We start from the raw sequence: 23,114 nt of genomic DNA on the forward strand, positions 1-23,114 counted from the left end.
CCCCACGCGCTGTGCAGGCAGTTGTGCTCTGGATGGGAGAGTTTTGTAACGCAAGTAACGTCAGAAGTCATCATGTCGAAACGTCCCAAACTGTCTGGTCTGGTGCCCAATGAAGAAAAAATAAAGAAAAGAGAAAAGAAGGCGAAGGAAAACGTGGCTGGAGCAGAGGTACTAAATTACTGTGAGGAAATTACTTGTTGCCTTAGTTGTTTAGAAGAGTGTAGCGTAGCAGCAAGGCCAACTAGCCAAACATGGAGCTAATTAATATATAGCCTACCCAGTGTTTCCTGATAGTTTTCATTCAACTGTCAACTCAAATTCCACATTTTTATATTACCACACAGGCCTAAACAGAGACACATGGTTAAAGTGATGCATTTTGTTTGCATTAAGTTATAACTCTGCCAAAATATTTAAAAATGAAAACATCGTCTTCAAAACATACAACTATTTTTTTTTTAGGTTTTTTCAAGTTTTCCTTCTTGCAAAAAAATTGGATCCAGAATCAGAAATGCTTTGATGTACATGTTATTTATCCAATTTCATTTATTTTTTTAAATGTAACTGAAAAACTAAATACTGTCAAAAGTACTGTAAATGTAAACTAAAAATATATTAGAGAATAAGAAATGAAGAATAAAAAAATTTATTTCTATTTGGTTTACCCTAACACAACACAGGTGGAAGAACATGCTCTGGTGACACCAAAGCTGAACATTTTGGGCGGCATGTAGCTCTTTATTTAACCATATAACCAAATCACCCTATTTTCTAACATTTTCCACGCTATCTGACGACTCCCATAAAATTCAGCTGCGTCTCACTTCTCTGAGAAGTCGATTACTAAGGGGTTAACGGTTTAATAATGTAATTGTTTCTGGGGTAAGTGTGGTGTGAAAAGAGGTAATAATCTTTTTTTAGAGTTGACTAAGATTAAGGTTTGGCTTGCAGCCAGCCATTGCCCTGGGTTGGCTGTTTAAAAAAAGCTAATTAAACCTACACGAAAGCCCTTCCTCAGGAGAAAGAAAGATTAAACATCCTAAAGAGTAGGACTAGATCAGCACACCTAAAATGAGCATAGGCAATGTGATGCATATTTAAAAAAAAGGGAATCCTGTATAATTATTTTGAAAAAATTACTGATTTTCTGTCTGTTTTGATTAATAGTTCATTGGCTTTTATCTGACATTATGATCCTAGAAATAAACCACTTTTTCTGCTAAATTTAAAAAGATGTGCTTAATTAATTCCTAATTTACAAATGAATAAGAAAGTTAGATGCTTTTTTAGAGTGTTAGCCAGACGCTCCATTAAGACACACACATAGTCACTCATGCGGCTGCAGCGTCCTCTTTGCCAGACTGGAATTACTAAAAACCGAGGTCTTGTTTTTTTTAGAGGGAACCAGCTGCAGGCTCATCCAAACCTCTTCCCTGTTTCTTTTATGGAGCAGCCCAGTGCACCACTGTCCACCCCTGCCACATGATGACATTTGGTACAACCCACTGGAGCTTCTCTGTCTGGTTTGTCACTGACTCAGTAGTACCACAGCAGCCAGCCAAACAGCATCTTGATCACAAACACACCCTAAGACACACACCAAGAGCGAAAACATAAGAAGAGTTTCGAGACAGAAGCAAAGAAATCCCTTGGCTTGTTCCTCCACTCTGCTTTTCATTGCTTTGCATCCCTGATATGACCCTGTTCAGTCCAAGATGTGAGTATGCAGTCAGACCTCTTTATCTCTGTGCATGCATGTGTTAGTGAATGTTTGCATGGCGTGGTGTGCTTTATGAAATTTTCTCTACATCTCCCTCAGTGCGGTAGTCCATTCAGCTTGTAGTTTTTGTTACCCCTGTATTTCTTCCTAAAATATTTTCCCCTTATGATTATTCTTTTTATTTTTATTATTCTTGTCACATGTTCAGAACACTCACAGACAGATTCATTTTGGAGAAATCTGCTGGTAAAATATAAAGCCTTGCTTAATTTATTTTGCAGTACTGAGACAGTTTTATGTTCCTTTACTTTACATCAGAGGTGAGAAGTAGTTGAAGTGTAACTATTTCTAACACTACCAAGGTCAGAACCTGGACTCAGACTGTGAAGACTTGTGGGATCAAAACCTCTGTCAGCCTAATTTTGTCATGAAGGAACAAACCTGCGTTTTTGTCTGTTGTTGTTCTGCTGTAAAGTGAATGTCACCCTTAAAATCAACCCTTAATAAGATTACTTTCCCCGGCATGCAGGAGCAGCAGCTCTACTTAGTTTGAAGCGGATGCAGACTCCACAGTCTTCTCACAAAAGCTTTTTTTTTGGTCGGGGGGGGGTTTAGAGGGTTGAGGCAAGTTCAGTGCAGTTGACAGATTTAACAGTGAAACAGAGATTCATATTTGGCTGTATCAGATTTTTCGAGATGAGCATTGGTGGCATAGCTCAACATTGAACACCTCTGAATATTCTGCCCGATATTAATGTTTTTGTTTCTATTTCTCTAAATCTGACAGCTTTTTCCTCCACATAACACATAAGCCTTCTTTATCTTTTCTCTATCTTTCTTTTGTCTCAGATGGATATCATATATTGACATTACTGCCTGTAGTTGCACTGCAAAGCCATGAGTATGGAAACTTAATTTTTTATAGCTGGCTCTTGGACGCAAAGCCTGATCAGGTCCGTAGCATTGCAAGAAGATATGGAGTAGATCAAGTCAGCAAGAAGCGTGAATGCTGTGAAACCATGTTTAAATGTAGACAATCAGACTGCAGAGTAACAGATCGACTTTGCAGCAGTTGCAAACAATAAACAAACTATAGTCTTGCTTCTATAATCTCCAAAAAAGCACACTGTGTTATAAAAATAGCACAATATGTTGATGAACCGATTAAATTAACATACTGGTGGGGTAAAATACATGCAAAAAAGAAAATAAGGGTTTTGCACAATCATTTAAACATATCCTAATCTACATTTAAACATATCAGAAAACACTTTGGACTTCTCTATTTGTAATTACTTGTTGTTCAGATCAATAAAATGAGCAATACGTTGAAGCAGATCTAAAAACTCCTTGAAAAATAACAGAAGAACATGAGAAAACCCCAAAATGACAAAAAGTGATTGATTCAAAGAGTGGTTCTGATGGTGAGTCCTATGGGTTGATGTTTCACATGCCAGTAGGTACGTTCAGTAAAGAGTCTGAATGTCCTTCATGTGAATGCTGGGGTTCTCTCCTGGTATCAGGCATACATCTTTTGTCCAGAACCAACTAGGGCTGTAGTGATACAATAATCTCACGATACAATACGATACACGATATTCTGCTCACGATACGATATATATTGCGATATTCAGCGAACACTGTAATTCAATACACTTGGCGATTTTCTGATAGATTTTAGAGGGACAGAGTGATTTTGGTGGCATTTTGTGACTGTTATAGAGTTGGACTGAATTAATTTAACTGAAAACTGATTAAAAGCACCAACTACACAATACCTGGCTCTGGTTGGGCATGGACACAGACTTAAAGTCGACAGCTGGACAAAAAGTGGTGAGAAAACATGTTCCTTTTAATTGAAACAGTACAAACTGTAGATTACATGCATTTGTAAAGTAAATAAAGTGCACCAAGTACCCTGCTCTGAATAGTTTGATACCTTTTTARCCTTGACACTTAACATCTGAAGGAATCACTCYAAGCCTGATGACCTAATCACTCTCCCGGCGAAGCAAGCAGTGAGTGAGCAAGGTGACAGTTGGATGTTACGATACTTGCGGATGAATATTGATTTTTTTCTAGAAAAGAAAATATCGGTATATATCGCAAAATCGCTATTATTACACAGCCCTAGAACCAACGATGTTAGGCTAATTGGCAGCTCCAAGCCATCCTGATGTGTTAGTGTGTAGGTGTGTTAGTGTGTAGGTGTGTGTGCATGCTTGTTTGTCTTGTGTTTATTGGCCCAGTAATAGACTGGTGACCTGTCCATAGGGGTGCACAGCTTCTCGTTGAGATTCTGCTGGGGGTGTCTTCATCCTCACCTCAATCCTAAGCACTATTCAGCAGCTATAGAGAACAGGCAGACAAAAAGTTAAAATGATCTCAATGGGCATTAATTAAAACAACTTGATAATAAATGTACCAAGTAAATTAATTGACTTGGATGTGGATTTTTGAAGAGATGTGGATTAAACAGAAGTACTGCTTTTTTAAAGATATTTTATTTTCAATTATCCAAGTAGCTGTCATATTCTCAAACATGTGAAATATCTGCTGAAATGTCATCAAAGTTGAACTAAATTAAATTGATGGATAATTTAAGATGGGATTTTAGCCGCTGCTTAAAAATGTCAAAACTAGGAATGAACGAGTGAAGCTACCCTAGCACTTTTTTATCTGACTGGAACATCATCCCTCCTCCAAAAAATGTCCAACTTCAAGTTTCAGATTTTTACATACATTTAGCAGCTTGCTTTAATAATAATTTCTGAGAGTGGTGGAGAATTTAGCTGCTTGGTGGCTGTCTTTTGGAGAAACTGCTGAGATTTTGAATAAGAAAATGTTTATTTTATTGTTCTTGTATGATTTTGTTTCCAGTAAGATTAGGTCAGCTTTGACTTTGTGCCTGCATGAGGGATCAGTCTGGCTCCAGGCCTGCCATAAAGCAATGTGACAGGCTGTAAACTGTAGCAGAGGATTTATAATTCATTATGGCTGATTGAATGTGACCTCTGTGTGTCATTTAATCCAGTTTTATCAACTAAACTTAAACATCAGATTATAGTTATGTCTGTTTTTAAAATATTATCACCAAAGCATTGCCCTGAAGTTGTTAGTGACCATAGTGATCGCTACTTCCTGAAGTTTTTACATTTTGACACTTTAAAGCCACAAACTAATATACTGACAATAGGATATTCAAAGTAGCAATTTCAATGCAGAAGGAATGTGTTTCTGATAAAAACACATTTATGTTGAGCGATAAGCAGTTGAGGCTGGAATATTGCTCACCACCAGTGTGTACATGAATGACTGATTGAAGTGTGAAGAGCTTTGGAGTCTACTGACTTGATAAGTACAGGCCATTTACCATTTTGACTTTTGAAGGCAATTGGTTGAACTCAACTGTATTTCAGGGTATCAGAGGTAAGAGGCTGAAAACATATGCACAACGTACTTTTTCAGATTTTTATTTGACAAATATCTTTCCTTTCCCCTCCACTTCATAGTAATCCACTACTGTATAAAAAATATGCTGAAGTCTGTGGTTGTACTGAAGCAAAGGTGAAAAAGTACCAACACTTTTGATCAGAGCCATGAATAATTATCATCGTCATCAAAAGGAAGATTTTCTTTTTTAACGTTAAATCCAACCATAAAATCCATTTGTAGGATTATAAGGTTTTGATGGAGTTCAAAGGTTGTGCCATTTTTATTATAGAAAGCAATTTTATTGGTCTTCCAGACAAACTATGCGATCAATACATTGCATGATTTATATGTTTTCTGTTTCTTTGTATACTCCGTTACCCTCAGAATTAAAGGGCCAAAAAAAGGCTTTTTTTTTCTCTTTTCCTCTCCACTTTGTCAACATGTACTTGGTATGTTTTCTATAAAAACATCAATCGATCCCCGCTATCATCCTTTTAATTCTTCTCTAAATCAACACACACTAGAAATAGTGAGAATTTAGTGAAGACTCTAAGTTCATTAATAAAAACGAGGCAACGCACATAACATTCATTGACAGCATTACATCTTTTGTGCTGTCTGTTTATTTGAGTTGCAATAAAAGAGGCAAAGACCATTTAGCTTATTTATCCCTGTGTCTCCAACATAAATCTGGGGAAAAACAACGTATATGTGTGTCTGTGTGTCTTATATGTGAAGTCTGCTCTGGTGATGCTAATTATGGCGTGTAGGATTGTGTTTACGAATAGGCACGCTGATTACCACCTGAGGTTTTGCTCCCGTTGAGAGAGACAACTGTGCTCAGCAGCATCCTGGTATCTTGTCCTGTTTAATGGCTTCATCATGCAGTCAATCACACCGTCTTCACGTTTCTAAATAAATGCATCATAAAACATTAGAAAGTTTTGTTTTCCAATCCTGATTTTTGGAGGAAGGTGATTTTCCTGTGCAGGATGAAATATGCATGTTTGTTTTGATTGCTAAGATACTTTGGATTTTTGTACTCGTGAATCTGGCTATATTTSAAATATTTGTTCTTTGAACAGTATTTTTAACTAACCAGTAGGATGTGCTTGAGTGCCTGGTCCTAGATGAGACGTAGTTCTGCAATKGGGGCAAGCTGCCCACCAGCAGAGAAACTGCCGGCTGCAGAGAAGCTCCCCAACAGGGCGCTGTTGGGCCACAAACTGCTGGAAAAATATCTCTGCTGTGGGAGGCAAAGGCGCGTACACATGTCTAATTTTCCTTTCACACATTCAGACCCATACTTAATTAATTGTAGCTCCCAGCCATTTGACAGTCATACTGTGTGAGTGTATGTGCAGCTGGCCCAGTCACACTCCATTCAACACCCATCTGTCCGTGTCAAGCCGGACTCCTTCTTCATTTTTCCCCCCTTTGCCTTTCTGCCTTTTTATGCCTCTCTTTGGGCAAATCAACACCCAAAACCACAGTGCAAACACTGAACTGTTGGCAGACACTGTAATCAAGGTGATTTATGATTAATTATCCGGTGAGAACACGTGTAAAGATATGTATGCAGGAAGGATGGCGGAAACAAAGCCATAAGGTGGCTGATGTTTGAAGTCACCTTGCAAACTAGACAAAAATGGAGCAGCAGGAGAATTTGAGACTCAGTACAACAACCCGCAGTAAAACTATAACAGTATCAATTACACAACTTTAAACTAAAATACACAACACTTTAATTATTGCTTCTTCTATTTTATAACATCTTGATTACGAATTTTATGTTTAACTTTTATTTTTTAATTTAAAACTAACATAATTAGACATGATAAGAGGGACCCACTTTAGTTGTAGATATTTTACAGGATATCATTTTGCTTTGTATTTTTAAGCCTGTTAACAGTAACCTTTACTGCATTATGGCACAATGCCTGTATTTTTGTGAGCATAATCCAACCCAGAAAAAAGTTCCACCTAGGAACCCTGGGACTAAAATGGGCCCTTGTAAAAAAAATTAAAAAATGGTTCTCAAAAGACTTTATGGAATTTATTTTCCTTTTACCTTTGCAGAGCTTTATTAACTAAATATTTGTTCATTTTATTTTTTATTTAAGCTTTCATGCATAATAACCTCCCTGATTTTATCAAGAAAAAAATAGCAAAAAGTAATTTAGGAAGTGTATAGTGGAACGTTAGTGTGTGGTTCATCCAGACACTTTTGTGTCCCAATAATAAATTTCATCACTTTGCAATGATGTATGAAAACTCAGTTGATTTTCAGTTTAGAGCCACTTGAGATGTTGTGCCTACTAGTGATAAAATGTGTAATTTCGGGAAAAAGGTCATCTTAATGCAATTTGAATAAGGCATTCACAGCAGCACCTTCAATTTTATATCAAAAAATTATTGCTTGGTCGTTAGTGGAAACCTATTTGTGCCTAGTTTACTATGTGTGCAATGAACCTTGATGAACATCAGAATGAGGTGTAAGATAATCCAACACTGTTAGCTCCATATAGCCTGAGAATACTCTGATCACACAGCACTACAATGGCCTCTATAAATAACTTTAAATCATAGAAACCAAATATTAGCTGTTTCAAAAAAAATGTTTTAATTTCTCTCTCATTGTTTTGATCTGTGGCATCTATTGTATTTGTTTATTTTTGTAGTTATTTTTTTATTTGTTATGTGATCTATGTATATTATGTGTCTTCAGTTGTTTATGTTGAATTTTTGGACTCCAGAAAGAGTAGATGCAGGGAACTGCAACTAATGGGGAGCCAACGAAAAAAGAAATAAAGAAATAAAAAATGAAAGAAAGACAGACGCCAGAAACCAGTCAGTGCCGAATTGAGGCTGCAGGTACAATGAAACAAGTCCTTTCCTGTGCAGATAAAACCAACTTGGTGCAGAATGAATCCTTTCTAGTTAATCTGAACATTCCTCCTGTTTGTTTTGTCCACTTTGTTTATTAGCTTTGTTGCTCTTGACTCCATCAGCACAAAGTTAATTGGTTGCTCTTTCATGCAGACATGAGCATGAGTGGAGAGTTGAAGTCGAGTCGCTCCAGGGCAGCTAGTAAGAGGGCCAGCAACACCACTTATGGGTGAGTATGAACCACCTATTCACGCACGCACACACACACACACACACACACACAAACACACACACACCCAGACGCGCACACACACACACACACTCTATAATTCCCTCACACTCTCAAAGATGTGTTGTGTTATTTGCTGCAGCCCTTTATCTGCAACTCTGCTGCATCTCAGCTTTCCAATAAATGCAGCATTATTCGTTATTAGCTTCATACCTGCTGTGTGTTTAAGCGGCTATTGATTTCTGCCAGAGGTGCAGTTTCCATCAGTCAGTGTTTTAATTTATTTGTTGATGCAGCGCACACATGTGATTGGAGCTGATTGTTGTCTATTGCCAGCAGGTCAATGCAGCACTGTGGAGCTATACGGGCTCTGTGCTTCGAATTAGAGGGTAGGGCGCAGGAGAGAGATGACTTTGCATTGGCTGGTTGAGTTTGTTTATACTTTCTAACAAGAACAAAACAAAACGATACTACTGGTTTCAGTGTCTGCAGCATCAGTCTCAAGCTGGAGAAGATTCTCATTTATTGACTCGTGTTCTGCTACTGGCCTCATTTGTGTTTTTTGTCTGGTGTGTTTTCTGGAAGTCAATATGCTGTTTTTTATTTATCATATTCTTTGAGTTTCTAAAAGCCCCTAAAGAAGCCACATTGACTGCTTTTTCTTTTCTTTTTTGCAAAGTAAACCATTCTTCACTCAACTCTCATCCACATGCAAACATTGCCTTCCAAATTTTTGAAAGTGCTTCCTAATGTGAGATTATTAAAGACCCAGTTTGTGGGGCTTTTTTCTTTTGTTCTATTTTGTTTGTTTGTTTGGCAAGATGTGCCCTGATCCTGAAGTCATTGCACTTTGACTGTGTGCTAAAAAGGTTAATTACTTCCAGAAAATGGTAAAGGAAGTCAATGAAAGAACAAGCTACAGCTGTCTGGGGAGAAACAGCAGCACTGTGTTTTTTCTTTAGCTGCTGTTGCACTGCTTCCTATCTTGGCATGTATGTTTTTGTTTTGGAAATTTTGTGATATATGTTACACACTGGCATAAACGTGAGAAAATTAACACCTAAAATCCATGTGGGATGGGCAATTGTCATATCATTTATCATTTATTGTGATAAATCTCTTATCATGATAAGTATTTTGATTTATCGTTGTCACAATAACTTCCAATTAATGTTTAAAAAAAAAAAACTGTCCACAGTGTTGGGATTGCTAGCTTTGCCGTTTTCTTTTGTAATTGAGAACATCAATAAATATCAATAAAGTTGAAAATATTATTAACTGCAGTGACTATGTGCAAGTGATACAAATCACACTTCGTTATGTGACTGGTGCCCTAAAGAAGCATATTAATACTTTTTTTAAGAGCAATAATTGTTTGTGGAGATGGGATTGCTGTGTGAGGCAGTCACAGTCATACCTAAAGTTATGACCTCTTTTATCCGTATCAGAATAGTACCACAAAATATCGTGGTAAAACTTAAAGTCCATATCACCCAACCCTAGTGTCCATTCATCCTTGCAAAATAGTTAAAGTACAGTTTCTAACAACGTTTCTACCGGGACTAACCCATTTTTTTTTTTCGTCCATCTTCACATCAACTCTGTTCAGGTTTTGTGTTCCCACTGAAGAAAAGGATCCCGACACAATGATGATGCCACCATCACGTTTTGCAGTGGTAGTGGCTTGTTCAGGGTGATGTGTGAGGTTAGCTCTCTGCCACACATGACATGGATGAAGGTGAAAAAGTCCATATGAAAAAGCTCTCATGAAAAGAACAGCTGGCATATGAAGCAAAACTCAAGTAGCTCATAATTGAGTGAAATTAATTATGATTTAATTAATAGCTGCTTAGCTCCTTTTAATTAGCCACTTGGCTGCTTTTAAGGTAAACTGATGAGGCAAATGCCTGATCAACATTCTGCTTCTAGCTGGATGTAGCAGCATTGAAGCCAAAGAGGTGGCCTAATCAGAATGCTGTGGCCTGTTTGTGGTGACAAGATATGACAAATTTAGCCCAGGCCAGATTCTTTAGGTACTTGTTTTAAAATCAATAAAATCATACAATTGTTATGAAATTGGAAGGGAAGCCAGTAAAAAGATGACGCATATCTTAAATCCACAATAAATATTATATAAATTATCTATGTCTTTCTATTCAAGCCACTTACAATCTAGGTTATCCACCAGGTTTATCTCCCTGACATAACACACTGACACTGGACATATTACTTTGCTGTGTTAGGATTCATATATAGTATATTGTGTCCCCAGGTTGCCCCTGTCCGTGTGCAGAATATCTTTAATCGATCTCTCTCTCTCTCTCTCTCTCTCTCTCTCTCTCTCTCTCTCTCTCTCTCTCTCTCCTTCTCTCTCTCTCCTTGTCTCTCTCTGACCTTAACCTCAAACATTATTCGCACTGTCCCCCATGTTGTTTTTTAGCAGCATGCATCATTGCATTAATGAGGTTAGTCATACAGAACCACACACATGCATGCTCACAAAGAAAAACACCTGAGGTCTCACCACTGATACAGCTTGATATCGCCCATGTGATATTTTATGGGGATGATAAAAGGGGCCTGTCAAGTTCGATAACAAATGGAAAACAAACAGTCTAAAACAGCACCAGCAGGTCTGTGAGGCTTTTCACATTCACACCTTCACACCATGAGTGTGGTGTTAACATTTAACATAGTAAATGCTTACACACATCTCAGTATCATATTTACAGTATTACTATCAATAGTGCTCTGTGAAATTATCCAAAGGAAAACTTGAATGAAAAAGAAATTGTTCTCACCTCAGATTTGTGAACTGCTCGACTGGAATCGAACAGTTCACAAACTGTGCCTTRTTCSTTCAAAATGTTTTTCTTCTTTTGTCGACTTTGTGAAGGAATCCTTGAGTCCACTCTTCGGTAACTCCCTTCCTCTTAACATTGGTTTCTTTGCTTTCAGCCCCACATTTTTACATTATTTGTGAACACCGTGGAATGCAGTGCTGTTAAATAAGAGATTAAATAAGAGATTTATTAAATAAGATTTATTTATTTATTATTAAATATTAAATAAACATTAAATAAGAGATTGCTCTTATTTAATGTTTTTTGGGGGGTTTGATTTAGAGCTTTAAAGAGGCTTTTCTTTGTGCTTGTTTTTGAAACAGTCTGAAGAGACTTTCATATTTGCTCATTTTCTACTGAGCAAATATCAAACAACCGTTTCTGAATTGCAATGTACATTTTTTTATTGAAATATGTGAAAATGATGCAAATCATTGAGTCCTGCTCCTCTTTATCCCTTTATAGTCTTTGCAAAGGTTTATGGCTGTCTCTTCTGTATTTGGCAAACACACACAAATATTGCAAATCCAATATCCTGTCATATTGCCTCTAGTCACATGTGGATGGAAAACAGCATAAATATGATTTTATTGTACAAAAGAAGTCAGTCTCCACCACCAAACTCAAAATATGATTTTAATTCCAAATAAATAGATAAGTCAAATGTGTCTTATTCCAGTTTAGTGTACATGATCAATTTTCCAGAGCCAGAAACTACAGCACAGCCACAGACACAAATGTAAATCATGTGGAGACAGCTACCAAAAATTTCTCTGTCCAGACTCCAACCCCCCCGCGCCGTGAGGCTGGCAGCGTAGAGCCCCGTCTGCTCCCGCCTCTCTCCATCCTCACAGAGTCGGCCAACAAACACTTCTGCCTGCGGCCCAGATAATTCAGGAAACAAAAAAATCTCAACCTCCTCCATAAGACACTAAAGTCCTGTTATCTGCTCGCCGACTCCATGCAGGTTTACAGCATTTCTGAACTGATTTAATTACTGGAGAGTTTGATTAGTCTTTACATGATTACATTTTCAAAATCAGATGGCCAGCCCAGTAAAGTCTTTTCATATTGTGTATGAACAAATTATGTCACGTTTAATGGTGGCAGCCTTCCATGGAGGAAAGGTACATGCCTTCTTTCCATTGCCTTCAGCTTTTTTACCCTCACATGTCTCCCCTCAGGCTGTTTCCTGTAGAGCGGCCATGACAACACATGGGTGTTATCATTTATTATTACTTTCCGACAGACACAGGTGTCCTTTAACTCAGTAAACCCCAGCTGTGTGGAGAGAGTGGCAAGCATTTCCCCACTCAGACACAGATGCTACTGCGTTGCTGCTTCTTTATGCTCTGGTGAACATAGAAGCCCACTGCTCTGTGAGGCCTTCATTAAGAGGCTCAGGTGCCACACAAAGGGTCTTAAAGGGTGTTTACGCTAATAGCTAACCCATAAACTGGGACTCAAGGATTTGTTTTTCTTTTACTCTTTATTTATTTGGCCTTTACATAATGTAGATGGTGAAAGAAAATCCTGGTCTGGGTTCATTTGGCCCTACAGGGCTGGGTTACTGATTTGACGTGGCATTCAGGGTAAGATTTTCAACCCAAGAAATGCGTTAAAGCGATAAGTGTCTGACATTTAAAGCTAACAATCCAGCCATTTCCTTACACTCTTATCCCATTGGGGTCAGGAGGGGTGCTGGTGTCTATCTCCAGCTGTCAATGGGCGAGAGGCGGGGTCACCTTGGACGGGTCGCCTGTCCATCGGAGGCCAACACAGAGACAGACAGGACAAACAACCATGCACCCACACACTCACTAAGGAGAATTTAGAGAAACCAATTAACCTAACAGTCATGCATTTGGACTGTGGGAGGAAGCCGGAGTACCCGGAGAAAACCCACCATGCACAGGGAGAACATGCAAACGCCATGCAGAAAGACCCCAGGCCGGGAATCAAACCCAGGACCTTCTTGCTGCAAGACAACAGCTTTACCAACTGCGCCCCTGTGCAGCCCAAGCTATCAAAAATACCTTGATTACCAAGCAACTATTATTTGACATAGGTGTGTAACAATACCTAAGACTCACAAGGCGAGATGAAGTTTTGATATTATTCATACGAAAACTCAAATTTTTTAAAGGCATTCATTTTGTATTTTAATAGATTTTGCCACAAACTCAACAAACTGATATGCCTTTTTCTGATTTATTTTGATCTTTTCAGACCTTCGGACAGTGCTTCAACTAGGCTGCAGTACAACAAGTGCATTTCACAGTGGCTTTTGATGAAGTTTACTGTTACTGTTTAGTAGCTTATATAGACATCTGTAATTCTCCAAGCAAGACAATACTGCTAATACCTTACCTTACCTAATAGTTCGTGAGAAAATAATATTGATAAATGAAGACAATTTGTCTTCATTTACAATGTCTAATTAGAATTTAACAACAAATGTTTGATCATTTTTTGACATTATGTCCAATTTTTGAACTAACTTAGCATTTGCTTATGCCAAATACTTAGAGGGTAAAATGCTAATGTTTCTTAATACAGTAAACTTGTGCTCTAGTGAGAACTAAAGTATTGATACCACCCACTCATATTTAAATTATTATATAGAAGCTTTTTACAATGCTTTTACCAGTTCATATGTCATCCTGAGGAAGAGGTTCTTCAGTGTCTGATCAGGTCATTGTGTAGGCAAAGATGTTGCTTTTTCTTAAAATTTCCTTTCTAACCAAACAAACAAGATCATCATTTTTAGCCTGGTATTTTTACGTTAAATGTATCTTCTCAGAATAAAGCAAACATTTTGGTTGAGGAAATAACACAGGCGAAATTCATTTTTGTTTGGTCTTAGCTTTAATAAGTGTATGACAAATTTGCCTCATCGCTAATTGCATTATCTGCTTCATTTTACCTCTCTGTGCAAAGGGAAAGGAAGGATTCACACAGGGATGATGGTGTGTGACCATCAAGCAGAGTGTATGTGCTTTTCCACCTCTTAATTTGCCATAATCAGTCATTATCATTAATTATGAGAAGGGACAGTCATCAAAGTACTGGAAATAGGATGGAATAAATGCAGCAATCTGATGGTTTTTCTTATACATCTAAGAAGGATGATCAGAGAACAGTGGTTCAATTGAATTTTGTGTTTATTTCAAGTTTTGTTATTCACAGGAATACATCTTAGTTAATATACCGATATTTCTCACAACCATGCCTTAACAATTTTTTCATCCTGAAAATTATGAGTCAGGGTCAAATAACTGATAATATAAGATGAATAAAATCTCTTGTCGCTGTTAACATTGCTCCCATTAAAGCTTCAACCTTGTCCTACTTGTCTGTAAGAGGTTTTGTCCTGTTAAAATATCTTCCTGTTCTTACTTTATTCTTCCGATGTTGCCATGTTTCTCAATTTCATCCATGTTCTTCACTATGAAAAATATTGTATACCAGAAAGATGCAATGAGAAACTTATCATACAAAGTTGTTGTTTATTTATCTCTTTTTCTGCGCAATATTTGACACTTGGCCTGACAGATTGTATATGTGTATCCAGCCTGCAGCGCCGTTGGCTGACATCTGTAAATGCGCCTCATGCTGTGGGAAACCAAGGGGCAAAGCTGAAGTTCATTGGCTTTTATGATCAAATTCCTTCCTTTAGTTTGACTCTTGCTAGTCAAACTAAATCCCATCTACTTTCATTTCAGTTCAGAGGTTTATCATGCAACATTTTATTAACACATCAACATAATCATGTGTTATTTATTTTTTGTTTTGAAAGATTTAGATATTATTTTAAAATTGTACATTTTCTTAACATTTCAGTAGCAGCTGACATTATAACCGGACAGGAATATATAAGTTTGCAATTCTATCTACTGCTTATCAAATATGGAGAAAGGAAATGTAACATACGAAGACGTGACTTGATATTGTGAATCTGTGTCATCATGTTTGAAATAAATCTGAACCTATCAATAATGATCATTAATAACATTATCAGTTTTGCAATTACAACAAAGTAGGAGTCAGATTAAAATTAATTCAATTCTTGAAATTACAAAAAACAGACAACTGGTAGAAGTTGAAAGAAAAAAAAAAAGCGTTACCAATAGTGTGAATTCTTTCAGTGGTAACATTGAGCAAGTTGTTCATAATGTCAAGGAATGTCAAGGAGATGGATTTATTTGGGATTCTGTTGCCTCCCTGAATGGAGACATAATAGACTTCATGACCTTATTTTCCTTGCAGAATGCAAGAGTTGGTATCCTGTTATGATTGACAAAATGTCTTTCACAAATAGCTTAGGTATGTTTTGTACAGATGAAAAACAAAAGGCAGAACATCAAACAGCTTTATGACTTTACAGTGATTGACGTCTTCCCATTTAATTTCACTTTGAGAATAGCTTTCATGTCTTCTTATGCTTGCACAATGGCTAGCTAAAAGAAAAAATCTGTTATACAGAGAGTTCTTTATCTAAGAGACATATATATTAGTGCTTTCAGTATGACTATAAATATTGTGGCTGACAATAACTCCACTCAGATTTGACACAAACAAGCCAGCATTGCAGCTCAAATGTAACGTAGGAGTGGAAAACCATATAACAGCACTATACACTAACGGTAAGTGCAGTTTCACTTAAAAGCCAAATGATTCTGAATTGTATCATGTTGCCATTATAACATTGTGACTGGTAATAAACCCAACCACAATGTTGGTAAAAATATTTTCTCAAAGACTAGAGTGTTTTACTTCATTCAGAGATTACACAAAAAATAACTCTGGCTGAAAGCTGGTGGTCTATTTTGTGCAGAGGAAAACAAAAAGCAAAACAGCTGTAAAAAAACAAAAAAAATTTCAATCTCATGTAAAACTAGATGCAGATTGCTCCCATCACCTGGACTGGCAGTCAAAACAGCAGCAAAACAACAGATGCGATTGTACCTTAATCTCTTCCCCAACTATTGTTAGCATTTACTTTAAATGTTAATGTCTTGATTTTAACATTTAGACATAAAGCCTCTTATTTTGGGTTTCAAAATGAGAGACTAATTCAGTGAGAAGTTCTATCAGCTGCTAAAATCTCTAAATGACATGGGTATCATCAACAAATACTCAAGTTTTGACTTAAGTGCCAATTTCATATTGCACCATTAGCGGCAAACCCATTTCCTGTCATAGTGGGACACATGATTGTTCAAGAAATTTCTCAACTATTGTTTCAAAAGTTGTGTTCTCTTGATGTTTTTTGTAAATATCTTCAAGGTGTCAGCAGAGAGCCTATTGTTTTTATTACCATTTATTTACCTTGTTCATCCTAGTAATGCTTGGAGGACTGTTGCAATGTGCTTTCTCTCATTAGGACACATTAAATTTTTTATGAGCAATGATGTAGTTTAAAATCATATTTGTCAAACATGCTTTAATGTTTGGACAGTAGACCCACTGTAACTATGACATTGTATATATATATTCCAGCTTTATGATGCTTTATGCTTAAGTGTACAAGGATTGTTCCCAAGTACAATCCTTAGACAGATGCCGTCTGTGTCTTTCACAATTAACAGCTACAGTCACACTGATTAGCTCTTGGACAAAATGAATGATTTACCCTTCAGTTTCCATGCTAGACTTTACACAAAGCATGCTGTTTGGCAGATCGGTGGAGGAAGGTGACACTACAACTCTGATTCGTGGTATTCTGGACTGTTTTATTACTCCTGCAACTGAGTGTTGACTGATCTTTTAGTTGGTTACTCTGATATTTTCTCTGTCTGATAATCTGGGTTGTACCCATCTGCACTATCAGTTACAAACTTGTGTAATCCAGAAAAGCAAAAGGAAGCACTCAGATGCAGTAGTCAAACAATTAATCTGACAAAATGACGGCAGAAACATATGAAAGCATTATTCATATGGGAGGTTTGTAGTGGAAATTTTTTTTGCAAAAGTGGCACAATACCTCTTGCCTCTTACAGTAAGAAGATAGCCTCTCCAAACCATCTATCCATCCTGGATAATGCCTAATCAATCAAGAGTTCAGCATTTTCATCTCTAAAGCTTCTGCTCTCGTGTCACTCTTATTATGTGTGCATAGCTGCATGACTAACTGACAGTCTGGGTGACAGACCGTCACTGGCAAAGCGTGCCACCGTGGTGGCAGTTTTCACTTACGCTGTGGCCAAAAACAGCCCACTAACTATGCACCAAAGCCTGCTGTTCACTCCCCTTTCCACTTTAACATCAATTTTACAGTCTAACTGCCATTTTCACTTTGCTGTCCAGCCTCCCTCTCTGTCCCCTGACAGCTTTCTCTCTGCATGGATACACAGACAATGTGCTGTTTGCAGTCCATTCCTAAGAGGTGACTGGAGCCGTACTGTAGGTAAAGGTCAGTGCAGACTGAGGTGGATGTACTGCTGGGGAAAAGGTCAATCCCCGCAGAGGAGGAAGGAAAGTGCATCAGATAGTTTCAGGGCCACAGACAAAGCCTCTGAGACGGTGGGAAACAAGAGAGAGGAGGAGACGGTGGGCAGAACATCCTGGCTGCAGACAGGATGTTACGGGAAGATAAATTGCAGAGCAAAAAATACAAATTATGAGATATTTTATTACGCTACGACAACAAACTCCCATGTTTTTCATACAAGACATACTAACATAATTTAGCACATTACTGTAAAATGAAAGTAAAAGGCCACGCGTTTTTTTAAAAAAGATTTTAAACATAAGAATTTGACTTACAGTTGTATTTAGCCCACCGAGTGAATCCTTTGTAGAACCACACTTTAATGCAATTAGAGCTGCAACTTCAGTCAGGTTGGATAAACCTGGAACCACAGTTTTCAGGTTTTACCACAGATTCTCCAGATCTGGTCTCTAATTGCTATTTCACTGCATGAATATTTTTTTATTTGAATTCTGTTCTGATTGCATGTTGGTGAGGAAGGTGAACCACCACAGTCACATATTTTTTTGGAAACTCTTAAGGTTTTCTCCCAGGACTGCAGTGTGTTTAGCTCTGTCTGTTCCCGACCAACTCTGAGTGTCTTCCTTATCTTTGTGGAAGAATGCATCCCCACAGCATGATGCTGCCATCACCATGGTGCATTATGGGGGTGATTTTCTCAAGATGACACACAGTGTTTAATTTTTATCTCATTCCTCCAGAGCGCATGTTTAACTGACCTTATGTATGGGAACATGACTTCTTATGGCTTTCTTTTTCTTTTCTTTTTCTCCTTTTTTACCCTCCATAACGGCCCGGCTTGTGGAGAACAAATGCCCCGTTAACTCTCCCTTCCAGTGGGGCTTTGCAGCTCCTCCAGAGATACCATGGCTTGGCTGCTTCCCTGAATAAAGGTCTTCTTTCCAGGCCCATCAGTTTATGTGGACAGCAGTTTTTTGGCAGGTTTTCAGTTGTGGGATAATCCTTTAGTTTCCAGATGATGGATCGGACAATGCCCCATGTGATGTTTAAAGCTTTTTAATCCAAGCCGTCTTTGAACTCTTCCACAGCTTTTCCTGGAACCTGCCTGGATGTGTTGTTTGGTCTTTTTGGTGCTGCTGTTTGTTCTCTAACAAACAAATGAAATCTTCACAGATTTATACTTATACTGAAATTAAATTATACACAGGTTGACTTTTTTTTTTCTAGGTTAGTTTTAAATATTGTAGGTTGCACTGAAGTTTATGTGACATAGTTGAAAAAACTCTCTGGGTATTAAAAGTTTTCCAACATCCTCCATCCCAACCACTGCTGAAGCTCAAAGCATCACCCAGCCATGTGCAGACTTATCTGTGCAGGTTTGTCCGTCTGCTAATGAAGTCATCACCATCCTCACTCCTTACCCTCAGCTGCCAGGACAAAAGTGAGGGAAGCAGGCGGAAAACAGAGTGCAGGAGGCATAAATGAGGATTAATGTGGAAAGGTTAGTGACAGGCAGGGTGCAACCCAAAGGAACAGTGAAGGACAAGTGTGAAACAATTGAACGAAAGAGCAGCAAAGAGGAGAGAAAAATGCAGATGGAATAGAAATAACAGCAGCCACGGAGCGTGAGGGGTGAAGAAAGCGAGGGAGGGAAAGCTAGTGAGCACTGCACTGCGTGTCATTGCCCCCCTGGCGTGAACAATCCATCTCAAATTGATCTTCCAGCTCGGCCCAGCAGGGCATTCGGAATCAATCTCAAATTGATCTCTGTGCCAGAGGTCGGGAAAACTAGCAGTGGAGCTTATCAGAAATATAGTGGTGCTGTGAGGATCTGACAGGGAAACTTATCACACCGCACAACAGGAAATGGGCTCTGAGCCCCCCGGGGCAGAAAGAGGACGATCCTGTTCCCTATACACACACACACACACAGACTCAATGTCTCTGCGTGTTCCCAGCCCAGCCGTGCGCTGACACATGCTCCCCAGTGTTCAGCACAGTAAGGAGAGGGCGAGGTGCGCAGAGAGGCCGGTGCTCTTACACACCTACAGGGCGCCTGGAAAAATACAAACTTTGTCCGAGCATAATATGTCGATATATTTTTAAGCCAGACGGGTGAAATTCAAGGCCCGGAGCGCTTAATGACTTATAACGCATTTAATGTGTCCTCAGTGAGGCTGTGTGAAAGGCCCGAGGAAGGACGATCAATACCAGCCTGCATTTAGACACTCAGTCAGCTTAGGGGAGCAACTTGCCACTTCAGGCTCAGTAAAAATAACAACACTTATAAACAGCTGTCCCAAAGTGACTTTCAGTGGAGTCTCAAACTTAGAAAAATTGAGTCAAGGTACTGTAGTTTACAACAGGGTGCAAAAAAAAAATTCAAACCCTTTCTTCTTTTTTAAACCATTTTGCTCCCAGGCAACAAATCTGGTTGGTAGTATTTTACAGCGGTTTTGTTAGGATCTTTCAAAAAACAAACAAATCCGATTAATATACAGAAACATTCAAACTGATCTTACAGTCAGATTTAAATTTTATTAAATACACATGTCTGCACATTTTTGCATCTTTTGAAATGTGCATTTCACATATTTCTTAGTGCGTAATTGCTAAAATAAAATAATAATTAAAAAAAAGTGCTTTCATTACTGTCCAATTCTAAGTGTGTCCATTTTGCTCCTGAGGGAGTGTGAACCCTGCAGTGCTGTCTCTCTCTTTCGATGACTGCCCAGGTCACCAGAATGATGCTGAAAGTGACTTTACAGAGCGCAACCAGGGACCGAAGCACACGACAAACTAACAGAGGTCATTTTAACGGCACAGCAAGCTGCTGAGCGACATAAAGATAGAACGGGGGCCAGGGAGAGGCAATAAAAAGCAGTGAGCGACTCGGGGAGGGCAGAGGAAGGGGACGGGAGCGGTGTGTTTGAGTATGTCAGCATTTGGGAGGCAGCAGTAGAGACTTTTCTGTGGCTTGGACTGCAAAAGTTGTCTGTCAGCACAGAGAGGTAATGGGGGTTAGCAGGAGGATGGAGGGCGGAGTTAAAATGAGCATCTGAGTATATAAAAATTTTGTCACTGGGTGCAAGGGGGCTCCATCATTCCTTCTAGTTAACAATGCTATTACAGCAGAATAACTGCTGATGCATTTGTCAAAACAAAAGTGAAAACAGTGATAGCTGAGTTTAATAATAGTGATTACCTCACTTTAAAAAAAAAGTGCCTGTCAAGGTGTGGGGTATGTAAAACAAGCGATCAGTACTTCCATTTCATATGTTGGAAGCAGAAAAAAAGGCATCAGCATTTTGGATTAACAATTATGTCTGTAATTCTGGGGTTGCTGTATTTCTGACAGGGTTAATATTGTACTGAGACCAGGTTCTAAGCAACATAGTTACTGCACCCAAATCAGAAAGAAAAATGGATCCAACACGCAAATTCTTTACCTATTAATATAGTCTACACCAGTGCAACAGTCCTATTAAACACAAGTGGACTGTTAATCTACAGTTCTGAAGGCGTATTACAAAGATAAAAGAAAAAAAGTGGTTTTATTAGATGAAACTCTGGCTTTTTTTAGATGGTGGTCACATGTCCCAAGGTGTAAATGGCAAAAAAAAATCTCCTGTGGAGACGAGTCAGAGCTGCAGAGTAGATGTTAGAAAGATGAAATCTGAGGCCTCTTCTTCCATTTAGTGAAGGTTTTTGTCTTTAACTTAGGTGATTTCTATTCAAAATGATTCAATATATTATCGACTTTTATGACAGGTGATTCTCTCACTAAATCACCTATCTTCCCTGTCCAAAACGTGCATGCTGCTGTTCTCAAATGAACGTTGGATATGTAAATGAATGGCTGATTCCTGATCCGATGACTTTGCTCTCCTGCATTGGACCATTCATTTGTGTAGCTGCTGTTTGGTTTCTCCAATCCTCTAAACAATCGTCGCTGCACTGGACTGCATAAACACTTCTGAGCTCGAGTTTGTGTGTTTTATACTCGGTATCAACCAGTTTCTGTCTCAGAGTGCTTTTAGGTTTAAGATTCACTGCAATATTATGCTTGGTGTAAGTATCTTGCCTAGTTTCTCGGGTACTCTATCAAAATACGTGATGATGGTGTTCTTTTATCTTTCAGTGGACTGTGTTTAGCATTTTCTTGAAATCCTGGATGGCTTAATTTATGATATTCACGGGTTTGAAGGGCTTTCTTGATGTGATTATGTTCCTTGTGAGGACCTGTTTGGCTCATTTCTGCAGAGCTGTAATGATGGACAGTTTATGTTCCAGTGGGTGGTAAGATTTTAGAAAAAAGTACTGGGTCAAATGTTTGGGTTTTCTGTAGACTTCACTGGTGAGACGTATTGTCAGTGTGAATCAGGCAGTTCAAAACAGGGAGCTTGCTGTCTTCCTCCCTTATGAACTTACTGCATGAATTATTTTTAGCATCAGTGCTTATCTTCTTTAGCAAGGATTAGAGAAACATATGTTCTGTAGCCTGATTTTAAATCAGTAATTTTTTTGTTTGCAGTTAATGTTTGTCTTTTAAAATTAACATATAATTTCGGTTTAGACTCCAGCCAGGAAACCACTAAAAATAGTTCAATATTTCTACCAGAAAATGTTCTGAAGACACATAAAATCGTCTCTTACTGTTCAAAATGACTCAATATATTATCTACTTTCTACCACTTACCCTATAGGTTCCAATTCACTCTGTTTGAAGACAACATGGCAGTCATTTTCTAACAGAAAAAGCCAAGAGGAGTGTACAGCATGCATAAAAATATCAGTTTAAATTAGGATTGAACTGAGATTGTACTGCAATACCAATATGCTGTTAAGGCGTGAAACAATGAAGCCTCTAAAAAAAAATCTATAAAATATTGTTGACGTATAAAAGAACAAAAGTGTTGGGCTATGGATCATCTGAAAAAATAAAAAGCTTGAGAAATACAAGCAGTTAATCAATTTTAAAAGGTGTGTGGAATCAATTGTGTCATCATTTGGAACTACCCATTGATTTATTACCCTGAAAATTTGCAGCAGTTTATATTAAAGCAATGAATGAAAAACTGCAGCATCGAATGTTCTCAATTTCCTAAAAGAAGGAAAAAAGATCTCTAACTTTTTACATCTCTGTGTTTATATTACTTCAGACCAAAACCACCCACAGCAATTTTATTAAAATGGAATCTTTAAAAGGTAAAGTGTATGAACAATTTTATGCTGCTTCTTTATTTTATCATGCTTCATTAGTCTTACATTACTCCATTATCCTTATAACTTATTTTAACTGGATGGTTCCTTTTTCTAAAGTCTTAGACTTGACAGATATTTGACTATGCTGATCTCTTCGTCTTAACAGGAATGACTAAGACACACAGACCGTATTGACAGAGCAGGGCTTGATGTTAGCTGAGGTTAAAGTTTTGTCCAGTGAGGACTGCAGACTCCAGTCGGAAGTTGACTCAACAAATGTCAGTTCTGTCAATCAAAGCTGAAAACCAAGAATGGTTCTCCTGAGAACATTTCTGAATG

The 23,114-nt window shown here is 38.2% G+C and overlaps 1 protein-coding gene across 1 annotated transcript in view; it reads left to right on the top strand.

The window, feature by feature from the left end:
* The first annotated feature begins 1,520 nt into the window (after window positions 1–1,520).
* LOC103462566 (heterogeneous nuclear ribonucleoprotein C-like) overlaps window positions 1,521–23,114 on the top strand; it is a 41,291-nt gene continuing 19,697 nt past the window's right edge. The window contains exons 1-2 of the mRNA XM_017304159.1: window positions 1,521–1,717; window positions 8,198–8,273. Of these exons, the coding sequence (XP_017159648.1) occupies window positions 1,696–1,717; window positions 8,198–8,273 (98 nt within the window). The 5' untranslated portion in view covers window positions 1,521–1,695. The remainder of the gene's footprint in view (window positions 1,718–8,197; window positions 8,274–23,114) is intronic.

The sequence above is a fragment of the Poecilia reticulata genome, linkage group LG3 (assembly GCF_000633615.1).
Source record: "Poecilia reticulata strain Guanapo linkage group LG3, Guppy_female_1.0+MT, whole genome shotgun sequence".
Taxonomy (NCBI): Eukaryota; Metazoa; Chordata; class Actinopteri; order Cyprinodontiformes; family Poeciliidae; genus Poecilia; species Poecilia reticulata.